A 12,369-nucleotide genomic window follows, 5' to 3' on the forward strand; every position below is an offset into this window, starting at 1 on the left:
GGTTGAGTTCCTTCGAGTTTTTGGTGTGTCTCCCCCCCCCCCCCCCCTTTTAAAATGGTAAATATTCTAAATCGCAAATAGAACATACTTTGATTAAGGGATAAGACAATGTACATCCCCAATGATTATACACCAAATTACAACTTCTGTAAGTTAGAATTATTAGTGGTTGAAACTTAATGATTTAACCATTAAAAGTCCCCAAAGTTGGTAAGCCAACGAATGAGAAAACGTCAATATAAAACTTTAGGGACTAGTGTAATAAACATCCCAATGTCTCTGTGCGGGAAGGATGCTGTATCCCCCTTGAGGCTTAAGACTTACAGATTGGCTAGTTATAGAGCAGCTTTTGCAATAATAAACTACCTGGGTCTGTAATGCAGGGAAGGATCAAATTATCACAATCTCACCAGAGGTTATCCAAAGGGTGCAGGGGGCCAGGACGGGAGTACGGTTAGGGTCTCCAGGCGGGGCCTCAGGGCATTTAATGGAGTCTGGAATTATTGGAAGATCTTGATGTTTTGGCCTAAACAAATAGAGTTATATTTTGGGAAATTTGGTGGAAACCTAAACTTCACCCGGCCTAAGCTATTGTCCTATCCTCCCCCCAATTACATTATTTGTTAATAGGGAAGGTGGAAAGGTTAATGATTTGAAGAACTAAGCTGTACCTGGATGTTAATTCTGGACAGCTTAGTTTTCCAAAGAGCCGGCAGACATTATAATTAAGCGGTCTGAAAAATGAAAATCCGTAATTTGCTATTTGCAACCGCGAAATTATGATGTCTGCCGCAGTGAGCCGCAGGCAGCCTCTGTTCTTCTCCAAATTTGGTGGCCTGAAAGTGTACATACATTAGCGTACATGACACTCCCGGCAAGAAAAAGAAGAACATAGGGCTGTGGGCTGATCACTGCAATGTACAATATAAAGTGGAGAAAAAAGAATACATGACAATACACCCCCGAAGCCGTCACCGCTGGACCTTTAAAAAATGGAAGTGGCATTCGGAGTGGCTGGTCATCACATTTTTTTGTGGAATTATTATGTCTTTTCTGAAAGACATATTGGTTTTGGATTTGAATAAAAAATGGAAGAAAGGGAAAAGGAAAACACATTGGAAAAAATGAATTTACAATTTTAATTTTTGGAATTGGAGACAAAGGTCCATGGTCTCCAGTTCTTTTTTGGCGGCTGAGAGATCCGCGTTGGCCTCACGGGCTTGCTTCAGGGCACGCTGGGAGGCTTTTTTAAATTTTCTAACTTTGGTTAGAGAAATTTGGCGCCAGGGGGTTGTAGTTTTGGGGGGGCTCCAGACGGGGAAGAGGGCAAAATGCTGGGCTTCCACGGCCGGGCCCATTTTTGACGCAAGAAGCAGCACTTCATAGCGAAGGATGCTGACTTCGCGCCTGGCCAATTCTGGGGGCATACTAAATGCCCACATCCTCCACGAATCAATCTCTTCCTCGAGATACTCGATATGCCTGGCAAAACCGTCCAGGTAACGGCGGTTTACCACATCCTCCGGGAACAGCCGGGTGTGGTCATGAATACCACGCCGGATGGACTCTAACATACCTTTGATGTCTCTGACTTCATACAGGATGTATTTGTGGTGGTCATAGGGCTTGCCAATTTTAGCCAGCAAGTCGAATGGCAGACTCATTGTGGTTTGGGTTTTATCTGAAATTAGATAAAATTTGATAAAATTGATAAAACGAAACTTGTAGCGGCACAAACAGGATGAGAGAAAATAATAATTTTATTTATCGACACATTTTTTCTTTAATAGAAACTTTTGATAGAGATTTAATAGAGACGGTCTGTTACAGGTATATAGCCGTAACCGTCCTGGCGTGAGGGTTCATAGGTGTTATCATGATGACTCTCACTTTGGAAGTGACGAACGTATCTACCCTGTGGTGTGTTGATATGATTGTGTGCATATCTATCATCATAGTCTGCTGGTCGGCGGTAGTCTTGACGTACAGCAGGTGATGGTGACCGTTGTCGTGTAGGTGAACGTTGTCTCGGGGGAGAACGCCTTCTAGAATAAGAACGGCGTTTTGGGGAATAGTGTCGTGTAGAATAACGGCGCCTAGATGGCGAGCGCCGTTTTGTAGACGAGCGGGAGCGTGAGCGCTGTCTTGAGGTGGAGGGTTCCTGCTGTTTGACCTGGGAAACTTTTTGTTTTTTCCTTCTTGAACCAGAATTCTGGAGACCGTGGGTTTTCAAAGAAGGTTTGGTGGTGTGCTTACAGTCAGGGCAAGCTTGATTTCTACAGTAGAGCATTTTACTATTATGCTTTGGAATCTGGCTGATGGAATTTTGCATATTGTCAGAAGTCTTTTTTCTGTATTCGTAGAACTTCTGTTCACGGTGGAACTCTAAACGGGCGAGTGTGGTTTCCATCGCTGCTTCCTTGCCTCTGAGGTATTCCGCCTGTACGTAAAGGGAGTACATTTTTTGGAATCTGGGGGCGGATACATCATCCTTTCCAAGCAGCTCATGTATCAGATCAAGTTGGTGCCATCTGTCGAAGAAGGTGGGCATTGGGCTAGCATGGAATATTTGATAGAGATTATCAATACTCTTTGTCAATTCACTGTCCATGTTACACGGGGGGGGTTTAGGCTCCTCGGGAAATTTTTGTTTGTATAATATTTCGAGGCGGGCTCTCTTCTTAGCCTCTTCCCTAACCTGGCGGGTACTTGAACAGTGGGTGCCTTTTAGAGTCCAAGCCGGGATTTGAACGTATTCTTCCTCGTTAGGTAGGAAGTTTCCACCCTGGTTGTCAGTGACGTCTATCTTGTGCAGTTCCTGGTTAATTTTTTCTTCAAGAGTTTTGATATTTTCTTGAGCGCACAAGGTAGCTTCCAATAATGTATTTTCAGCTTCAAGCATCTCCCGTATATCCGGGTTGTTGACATTCTGGAACAGAGCGGGTTCAATTCGGGTAACGGAGCCTGGGTGTAGTCGATCTAGCAGCTCCTTTCTCTTCTCCTTTAGATCTTTTTCAACAACAGCTAGCGGTTTGGTTAGAGGGGCGCTGAGAACGGGGCCGTTGTTGGAGATGGCGGAAATGTTGGAATCCATCCTGGAATAAAAAAAAGATTTTGTTTATAAAAGAGAAAGAGAAGGCTTTTATGGGGTGTATTGTTTACAATGGTTTATAATATTCGTAAAGCTAAAGGAAGATTGGCAAATAATGATTATTATATAAGAACATTTAAATTTAATATTTGATAACACTAATCCAGATTTTCTTCGGCTGGAATCAATTTATCGGTTATTGATGTAGAACCATCATCCTCGTAGGTGGGTTAAACTTCTAGAGGCAATTCATCATTTAATAATAAGATTATTAAGGGCATTAATCATCATTTACTTGTTATAATTTAACATTTAATAATATGGTTATTAACGTTATTAACAGGTGTGTGAACCTGTAAGTAGGATTCTTCATTTGTTGTAATTTAATATTTAATAATAACATTATTAATATTAATTGTTGGTTTGTAAGGCAATTACAGCCGTATTCAGGGAGGTGGGCCAATTCAGCCTTTATTTAATAGGTAGGTTTTTTATGTCTTCGGCACTTACAGCCTTTATTTATTTGAATGAGAAATTTATCACAAATGCATATCATGGAAATGCGTGTCTGTGAGGTTAAAATTATTATCTTCGGCAACTACAGCCTTTATTAGTAGGTTTAAAATTGAAGCATGCAGATCATGGAAATGCGTGTCAATGAGGGTAAAATTACTATCTTCGGCAACTACAGCCTTTATTAGTAGGTTTAAAATTAGAAATGCAAATCTTGGAAATGCGTATCAAATGAAGTTAAAATTATTATCTTCGGCAATTTCAGCCAACGTTTAGCGGGTGTAACTCATGTGCAATGCATTGTGTTATCCCGTTACAGGAATGGTTTTAATGGGAGGTTTTTTGTTTGCGTTGCTCCGAAGTGTAAGACTCGTCACACTTGGAGGCCGCGGATCTGATCTGGTCAATTAGCGCGAGCTCGTCCTCGGAGAACAGGATGGCAATGTGCCGGACACTTCTTCTGGTTTCATGAAACTCTTCCTTCCAGTGTTTCCGCCAACGGATAATTACCTGACGGACGATACCATCATCAGAAGTGATGAGGTGTAGGACCTGGCCAAGGCGCCAGAGTTGATCGCCAATCAACTCATCTGGGGACCGGAGGAAAACAACGATATCCATTTCTTTTGGTTGTGGACCTGTTTTGCCAAATTTCTTTGGTCTTGGAATGTAATCTGGAAGGCGTTCATACAGCCAGATCTGCCACCATGATTGATAGAGGCGTTCCATCTGTTCCAATAGGCGGGATGGTTGCTCTACCCTCATTGGTCCAGTGGGTGCACGCCTGTTATTCCTGCCGTGTATCAGACGGTTAGGCGTGATAAGGTCTGCGTGACCTATATCCTCCGTTCTGGATACCGTGCAGATTGGCATGTTGTTTATTTCATTGGCAATGTATGAAAAGGCGGTCTCAAAAGACATGACGTCCAGCTTGAGACCGTTGAATGTTGCATGGAACAAAGTTTTGATCTCTTTGATTGAGCGTTCCACGCAACCTTGATAATTGTGGGCAGCAGTGGGACCGATCTCGTACTCTATGCTGCAGCTTTTTCCATTGAGCGTTTTAGTGATGTCAGCCATGGAAAACTCTGATTTTGCTACGCCCTTGATGAGCTGTGCACCTGGGTCGATGAAGACCTTTTTAGGGTAGCAATAACGATGAACGAATCGTTGGAAAGCTTGAAGAAAGGCGTCAGTGTTATACTTTGTCATAGCATAACAAGCCGTTGCGGATGAGGCTGGGTCTCTACAGACTAAACCCCAAACCTTGACTGTGGATCTGTGGTTATGTTCACAGTGAGCTAAGAACGGACCCATTAGGTCAAGTTGGCAGTAGTAGAACGGGGGAGCAATGGTCAGTCTGTTTTGATGGATTGGTCCCATTTCAGCTTCTAGAAGCTTGGCCTTGAACCTACGACAATGTGGGCAAGCCGCTCTGATCTCTTTGGAGAGATCTCTGCCATTAAGAATGTAGGCAATGTGCCTGGATTCTAAGAGTGTTGCGTTTACATTTCTGTGTAGTGCAAGCTCTTGATGGGCATATAGCATAACGGAGTATGCTATTAAGCTATACCGATCGACTATCGGTCTAACGAAGTGGAGGGGAGACAAATCAGGCATGATATTGTCAACGTCTTCTATGTTAGTGCCCTCGACAATACGACCATTGTATTTGATAATGCCATCGTCAGTGACGACATTGTTGCCGTGGGCCTTTGAGTTGGAGAACTTAAGCACTTCTTTAGTAGCGAGTCTAAAGTAGTAATTCTCCGCCTTGTGGATTTCTTCGTCCGAAAGTTGGACGACCTGAGGATTTGGATGAGGGGGGGCCTTCAAATTACGGTACGATTTGAAGTCGAAAAAGCAGAATTTTCGAACAATGGCCATGACACGGAGAGACTTGGGCCATGACCGTTTGCACGGGTCGTAGAGATAATTCGAGAACTTGGTTATCTCTGCCGTTCTTTCCTGAGGTGATTTTGTATCACCGTGGAGGATTCTGACCTCTTGGGCAGCGGCCTGCTTCGCTTCCATTGATAGTTTAAGATCTTGGAAGGATTGGGCTGGCATGTCCTGGTAATCAAGATACATCCAGGGTTTGCCGTTTTGCCATTCAGAATTAGCATCGATATCCTTGATAGTGGCGAGGAAACGAGTACCCAAGTCGGCTATGTTGTTTTCAGATTCAACATGTCGCCATTGGTCTGGGGAAGAGAATCGGCGAATTTCGATGACGCAGCTGCGTACGCCAAGAGAAAGAGGGCGTGCATCTTGATGAAGCCAAGACAACACAACGGAAGAGTCTGTGAAATAGGTGACTTTTTCTACCTTGTTTTTGAGATTTTTGGCAACGGTTGTTGCGAGAATGGTGCCTACAACAGCTGCCCTGAGCTCTGCTCGAGGAATTGTGCTACCAGTTACAATCTTTGATTTGGCAGCAGCTAGTCGGACAGTGACCTCGCCTGTGAGAGACCTTGACCTAACATGCACGCATACGATTGCCATGTTTTGACTAGCATCAACAGATACTAACAGATCAACTTTGGGCTCAGAATTTGCCGGAATTACGGACCGTGGGCACGAAACTGACGCAAGTTGTTGCATCGTTTCAATGTTAGTCACCCATGTGGGAAGCAACTTGGTTGGGAGACCGTCGTCCCAACCAGTGGCGTAAGAAAGGAGGTCGTGATAGTCTGCTTTGAATTTAGCAGTCACGGGGGTGCAGAGTCCGAGAAGGTCGAAGTTAGAGGCAACTTGCGACAAGATTGTTCTTTTTGTGAAATTGTGTAGAAGAGCCTCTTCAAGACTTCCTTCTACTGGTGGAGGTCTTTTACCTCGTTTTGTTTTACCGAACGAGAGAGGTTTGACGTCCAGACTGAGAGTGTCAGCAAGTGGAGCCCATCGATAGCCGAGGTAGCTAACATGTGTGCCATCATTCGACACAGTGTCTTCAGGTACAGCTGAAGATTTGACAAAGCTTTTGACGCTCATGCCTGCTAAGTCAAGAGTGAATTTGACTCCCGCAATGATTTTGTCTAGTTCAATTGCGGAGTCTGTTGAATCAGAAGTATCATCAACATAAGTTTTGGTTTTGAGAACCTGGGCACCTGCAGTATGTTCAGGATGGTTGTCCATGACATACTGAGCTACCTGTTCAAGACCTTCTGCCGTTTGGTTGCCAGAAGGTTTAACCCCATAAATGATGGTGCGCATGATGCGCGTTCTGATGGTGCCACCAGGGGCAAGGCTATCAACCCACAAGTACTTGTGCCAGCGGAAATCAGATGGGTCCAACTTAATCTGATTGTATGCCATCCGTATGTCGCATGCGAAAGCATGTGGGCCTGCTCTGAAATTGATGTCCAGAGCTAAGATTTTTTCAAGTCTGTTTGTGCCCTTTGCTAGGACGTCGTTCAGACTTTTACCTGACGAGGTTGTCGCAGAAGCGTCAAATACAACCCTGACTGGAGTGGAAAGAGAGTTTTCTTTAGTGACGAATCGCCAAGGGAGGTAGTATTCTCCTGGCAGATTGTCTACAAGGGCGCGTTCCTCAGGGGATAGGTCATCAATGTCACATGAATAGCCATTCAATGCTAGTTTGTCATGTGACGCCATAACTTGTAGTTTGGCCTCTGGATCCTTCTGCAATTTTCGCAGCTGGGACTCCAGAACTTTGAGGGCCCTATTTTTGTTTGGTTGTAACTCCTTAACCGGATCAGCAATGAAGGGAAGAGATGCTACGATCCGGCGTTCGTCAGGTAAGAACTTGACGGACTTTTTTATTAGGAGTTGTTCGGCCTCTTCTTTCAGAGAGGTTGCCTCCAGAATGTCTCCGTTTTTGCAGTCATTGCAGCCACGGCATGCTATGCAACGGTAAGGTGCTTGAGTGCCTATGTCTTCACTCTCAAGATACTTGCGTTCATGTCGTTTGACGTGTTGAATATTGGTGCTGTATGTATGAACATCCAGCGAAGCGTCCTCGTCTGTTGTTTCCTCAACAGTGATTGGACGGAGATACGGAAAGGTGTCGGTTTTGGAGTCATCCGCGCACCAATTCCTGCCACTGTTCAGAAGTGTTTCAGTGGTGTAGCGGTAGGCAGACAGCTCGTTGGTGAAGAAGAGAGCAGCACCAACAAAGTTTACAGTCTCGGCTGCTTTAGCCCAAGCCTTGTGGGGGCCACCAAGTACACCTGTGTGGCCGTCGATACCCTTAAGTGGGCTTCTGTATAAAGATAAGCCACAGGGCAATGAGCAGATGCGCATTGGGAACAAGTAATTGTACTTGATTCCCAGGATTATGTCGACTTGGCCTCCGCCAATGACATCTGGTACGGTAGGGAGGAGCTCGTGGCCTTTGTAATGATTTGCAAGGTCACCATAAGGCTCCTTGAGGTCCCAACGAGGAAATGGAGCCGTCAGCGTGTCCATTTTTGCAGCAATTATAGTTGCGGACATGGCACTGTCGACTAATGGCAGTGTGAACTTGTCACTGCCATAGGGAAGATGGACGACTTTACCACCTGCTACGTTCATGAGGGTGGGTCCAGGGCGGTGTTCTGTGGCATTTAGTCGAGCCGCTGCAGAGGCTGAAACTGCGGCTGTGCCACAACCGCTGTCGTAAAAGACAAACAGCGGATTGCCGGAAAGATCAGGGACGTTTTGGCACATGAAAATGCCAGGAGCAGCAACATCAGGGAAGGTGTTGGGGTCGGAAACGTCAGGTGTGGTGTCAGAGGTTTGGAGATTCATGGTTATGTTATCCATGAACAGAAGGTTGCCAGATGTTATAGGGACATCCTTGGGCAATGATTTGCGGAAATCGCCTAACCTCTTTTTATTCTGCTCCACATGAATTGAGCAGGCGAGGATGTGTTTTTGCACGCGGTGTGAGGATGCGTACTGGCAATTGTCAGCTTGGCAGTAAAAGGTGGTGCGACAATCGTTTTTGTGATTGTTCCACCATTCGTCAATATTGTCGAAATTGACGTTGGCGTCCATTCTGAGGCACCTATGACAGGCTTTTGTCTTGCCGTGGAGTTGGCGTTTCTCCTTGTGTGGTGTATTGATGTACACCTGGCATTGGAACAAATATGTGTGTTTGTTCTGACAAAGCGCGCAATCAGTCGATACAGGTTTAGAAGCAGCACCTGTGTATGCTAAGAGCGGAGTGGGCGTCTTAGTCGACTTGTCGGCTAACCTGCCTTTTTGGCGATGTTTTGGGTCCTCCGAGGCCGAAAAGGTGGAGGCTGTGTAGGTTTGGGAGGCTGGTTTACTCCGGTTCGAGTTTTTATGACCCGGGTTGTTACCAGCATGATTGGACTGTTTGTTACTGGAACTGCCGCTGTTTGTGTTGGCATTGTTGCCAATCGAAGTTGCGGTGCCAGTGTGGAGGGATGCCCCTTCATGTTGATTGAGCTGATACTGTAGCTGGCGGAGCTCAGAGTCAAGAAAGAGGAGAAGTTGTTCATAGCAATACTGGCCGTCTTCTTCCCCGTGCTCATCTGCACTCAACATGAATTTTCTAGACATCTCCTTAAAGTAGTCGCCTTTAAGAAGATTCAACACGGAGTTGGCAATATCTGTTTTGCCGTGATACAAGGTTTGCTCCGCGTCATTTTCTTTTGCAAATTCTTGGGTGTCAGCAAGCAGTGAACGGAGTTTTACCATCCATGTGATCTGCTGTTCCCAGTTGTATTTAGGGCATGGTCCAAGTTCCATGATTTTGGCCTTGCGTTTAGCTATGATGCTGGTTTTGCTGCCGTAGTGGAACGACAGCTGCTTCATACAGGCCTTAATGGATTTTTCGGCAGAGCACAACATCTGTGCATTGCCTTGGAGACATTTCTCTTTCAGTATCTCCAATGCTTCGACTTCTGCTATGGAAGGCATTGAGTCGATGTAAATCTGGAACTTCTTTTGGAATGTAAAGAGGTCAAGTTTATCTGTTTTGGCCCCAGAAAAGTGAGGGATAGGAATGTTGGAAGAACGCTGATTGAAAGAGTGTCCTGAGATAGGCACTCCGAAACGGTCCCTCAAGCGTTCAACGTATGATTCCACGCTGGATATTTCAGTTTCGAGCGTGGTGGACTGGGCATCCAATGCTGTCGCATCTTCCTCCATGTCCGTAAGCATCGCGTCCTCACAAAGCGTTTTGGCTTTATGTAAGGAACGCTGTGCCTTTTCGAGTAGCTCTTTGAATTGAGCATTAAGTTTATTGAACTGACCTAACTGCTTAACTTCGGTCGTTTTAAGGTCGCCGAACTTTTCGCAGAGATCGTCGAGCTCAACAAGCAAGGGGTCCCTTTTTTGTTTTACCCTTGCTTGTTTTACCGCATATGTCGTAGGATTTATGCGGTTGGGGATGGGAGCTGTTTGCTGGGGCATAGTTGCAGCAGGAACAGCTGTGGCCTGAGTCGTAACTGCTGGAGGCACAATTACTTGGCCATCACATGGTAAGGTACCTGCCTCGGATCCGACTGCTGAAGTGGTAGTCGAGTCGTCAGAGCAAGTAGAGAGAGGTACTGCTGGAGCAGCAGTCGTCGTAATCGGTTGAGCTTTCAAACGTGATGTACGATGTTCATGAATGAACTCGATTTTTGAGCGCATGGCTATACGTAGCTGTAACGCTTTGTTCATGTCAGCTTCGGTGACCCTTGGGTCTGGGCTGTTGCGAAAGAAAGCTATGATGTGGCGAATTGACGAGGCTTTTTCTTCCAACAATGATAGACTATTGTCTAGCTTTTCAATGCTAAACCTGTCAGGGTTATTTATGATGCTCTGACAGTCTTCGTCTATCATCATGCACACATCGCATTCGATGATGAGTTTGGTTGCCTCATCAGTCATGGTTGGGGTTTGTGCTGTATCAAGCGCAGATAGATCGACACTAATATTGTGTGTCGATGTGGAAGCGTTATAAGCGGAGCCTGGGAGGTGGTCGTGTAATGGGAACTGTTCAGGGTTATAAAAAACCTCGTCCTGAACCTCTTTCTGTAAATCTTCAGAATAGAGTTGTTCCAAAGCTTCTTCAAGAATTGAAGCTGATTTTTGGAAGGATGGTATGGGGGAATAATTATCCCAATCTAGTTGCTGTGGGGCTAGCTCAAACTCTTCAGTATCTGTAGGGGTTGTGGGGGTTTGTGGTGAAAGGCCGTTATACGGATGTGTAACGGGAAAAGTTACCAGTGGATCAACAGGTGAGGAGGGTAGGTGGGGGGCTGCAAGTAGTTGGGGAGCTGCAGGGGGTGTAGGGAATCCTCGGATAGGTGACGGGGATGGGCTACGGTGGTGGCTGTTTTGGCCTGGGGGGGTGCGACTAACGCTGGGCCTGCGTGAGGAAACGACGGGCCTAGAGTTGCGGTCAACCGGTTTTTGCCGTTGAAGTAGCGCTTTTTTTGTTTTAAGGAGTTTTTTGGCGCGTAATTCAAACGGGGTGTTGAGTTTATGTTTTTTGGCTAAAACTCTGACGGTTTTAGGCCGACGACTCGCAACGGTCGCAGAGTCGGATTGTGAACGTTTGGTGTGAGAAGGGGTGGGGTGTGAGTTAGATGGATGATAGAGGGTGTTATGCCTTGAGCGTGTAATTGCTCCGGGCGGTTTAGTGAGGAAAATCTCCTTCATTGACCACTGAATGCTATTGTTAATTTATTTATTTAAATTATAACCTCTCTTTAGCTTATATTTTTTTTTGGTGTTTTTATTTTTTTGTGTTTTTACAACAAATAAATGATGAGGGGAGAACCTTCACCGAATTTTTGTTGTCTTTAATATGGCGCAGTATGGGAGGGACCGCAAGCTATCAGGGAGATGAAAAGGGGTAGGGGGGAAAACAGGTTCAGATTATTTAACAGCTATATTGTTAAATAAGAGGACAAGGAGTTGTCCTATGGGTAGGGAGAAAAACAGGTTCAGATTACTTAACAGTTATTGTTAAATAAGAGGACAAGGAGTTGTCCTATGGGTGGGTGGCACTTAGTTGTAAAGCACCTCAGCAGCTGTACAGAATTAACAGTCTGTAAACATCAATGTGCGGGAAGGATGCTGTATCCCCCTTGAGGCTTAAGACTTACAGATTGGCTAGTTATAGAGCAGCTTTTGCAATAATAAACTACCTGGGTCTGTAATGCAGGGAAGGATCAAATTATCACAATCTCACCAGAGGTTATCCAAAGGGTGCAGGGGGCCAGGACGGGAGTACGGTTAGGGTCTCCAGGCGGGGCCTCAGGGCATTTAATGGAGTCTGGAATTATTGGAAGATCTTGATGTTTTGGCCTAAACAAATAGAGTTATATTTTGGGAAATTTGGTGGAAACCTAAACTTCACCCGGCCTAAGCTATTGTCCTATCCTCCCCCCAATTACATTATTTGTTAATAGGGAAGGTGGAAAGGTTAATGATTTGAAGAACTAAGCTGTACCTGGATGTTAATTCTGGACAGCTTAGTTTTCCAAAGAGCCGGCAGACATTATAATTAAGCGGTCTGAAAAATGAAAATCCGTAATTTGCTATTTGCAACCGCGAAATTATGATGTCTGCCGCAGTGAGCCGCAGGCAGCCTCTGTTCTTCTCCAAATTTGGTGGCCTGAAAGTGTACATACATTAGCGTACATGACAGTCTCCTCCCTCCATGCTTATGAAAAACTTGATAAATTTAGGTCGGTGAAAAAACTTTGCACAAATGTGAACACTGTGACAAAATTCTGGGGGAAAATCCTTTAGTCAGTCACATTCAAGAACATTACAGGTGGGAGTTTAAATTTCATTTC

At 45.1% G+C, this 12,369-nt stretch overlaps 3 protein-coding genes across 3 annotated transcripts in view; 1 reads left to right on the forward strand and 2 right to left on the reverse strand.

The window, feature by feature from the left end:
• Positions 1–12,369, forward strand: part of LOC145331202 (uncharacterized) — a 32,637-nt gene that overhangs the window by 18,542 nt on the left and 1,726 nt on the right. Inside the window, exon 20 of the mRNA XM_080175822.1 lies at positions 12,259–12,347. Within this exon, the coding sequence (XP_080031948.1) occupies positions 12,259–12,347 (89 nt within the window). The remainder of the gene's footprint in view (positions 1–12,258; positions 12,348–12,369) is intronic.
• Positions 272–3,339, reverse strand: LOC145332545 (uncharacterized). Its single transcript, XM_080177546.1, has 2 exons — positions 672–3,339; positions 272–526 (listed from the first exon to the last, which is right to left on the reverse strand). Exon 1 carries the CDS (start codon positions 3,092–3,094, stop codon positions 1,808–1,810), a length of 1,287 nt encoding a protein of 428 aa, XP_080033672.1. The 5' UTR covers positions 3,095–3,339; the 3' UTR covers positions 272–526; positions 672–1,807.
• LOC145332546 (uncharacterized) lies at positions 2,959–12,222 on the reverse strand. Its single transcript, XM_080177547.1, has 3 exons — positions 12,021–12,222; positions 11,716–11,875; positions 2,959–3,095 (listed from the first exon to the last, which is right to left on the reverse strand). The coding sequence occupies exons 1-2, from the start codon at positions 12,197–12,199 to the stop codon at positions 11,740–11,742; spliced, it is 315 nt and encodes a 104-aa protein (XP_080033673.1). The 5' UTR covers positions 12,200–12,222; the 3' UTR covers positions 2,959–3,095; positions 11,716–11,739.

Source organism: Acartia tonsa, chromosome 11 (assembly GCF_053477335.1).
Source record: "Acartia tonsa isolate MP-2025a chromosome 11, ASM5347733v1, whole genome shotgun sequence".
In the NCBI taxonomy this organism is placed as follows: Eukaryota; Metazoa; Arthropoda; class Copepoda; order Calanoida; family Acartiidae; genus Acartia; species Acartia tonsa.

Excerpts from the sequence above, each read along its gene's own strand:
- LOC145332545 (XM_080177546.1), bottom strand. The coding sequence starts at position 3,094 with ATGGATTCCAACATTTCCGCCATCTCCAACAACGGCCCCGTTCTCAGC.
- LOC145332546 (XM_080177547.1), bottom strand. The coding sequence starts at position 12,199 with ATGTACACTTTCAGGCCACCAAATTTGGAGAAGAACAGAGGCTGCCTG. Across the intron at positions 11,876-12,020 it reads TGTCCAGAATTAACATCCAG|GCCAAAACATCAAGATCTTC; the intron begins GTACAGCTTAGT and ends CTATTTGTTTAG.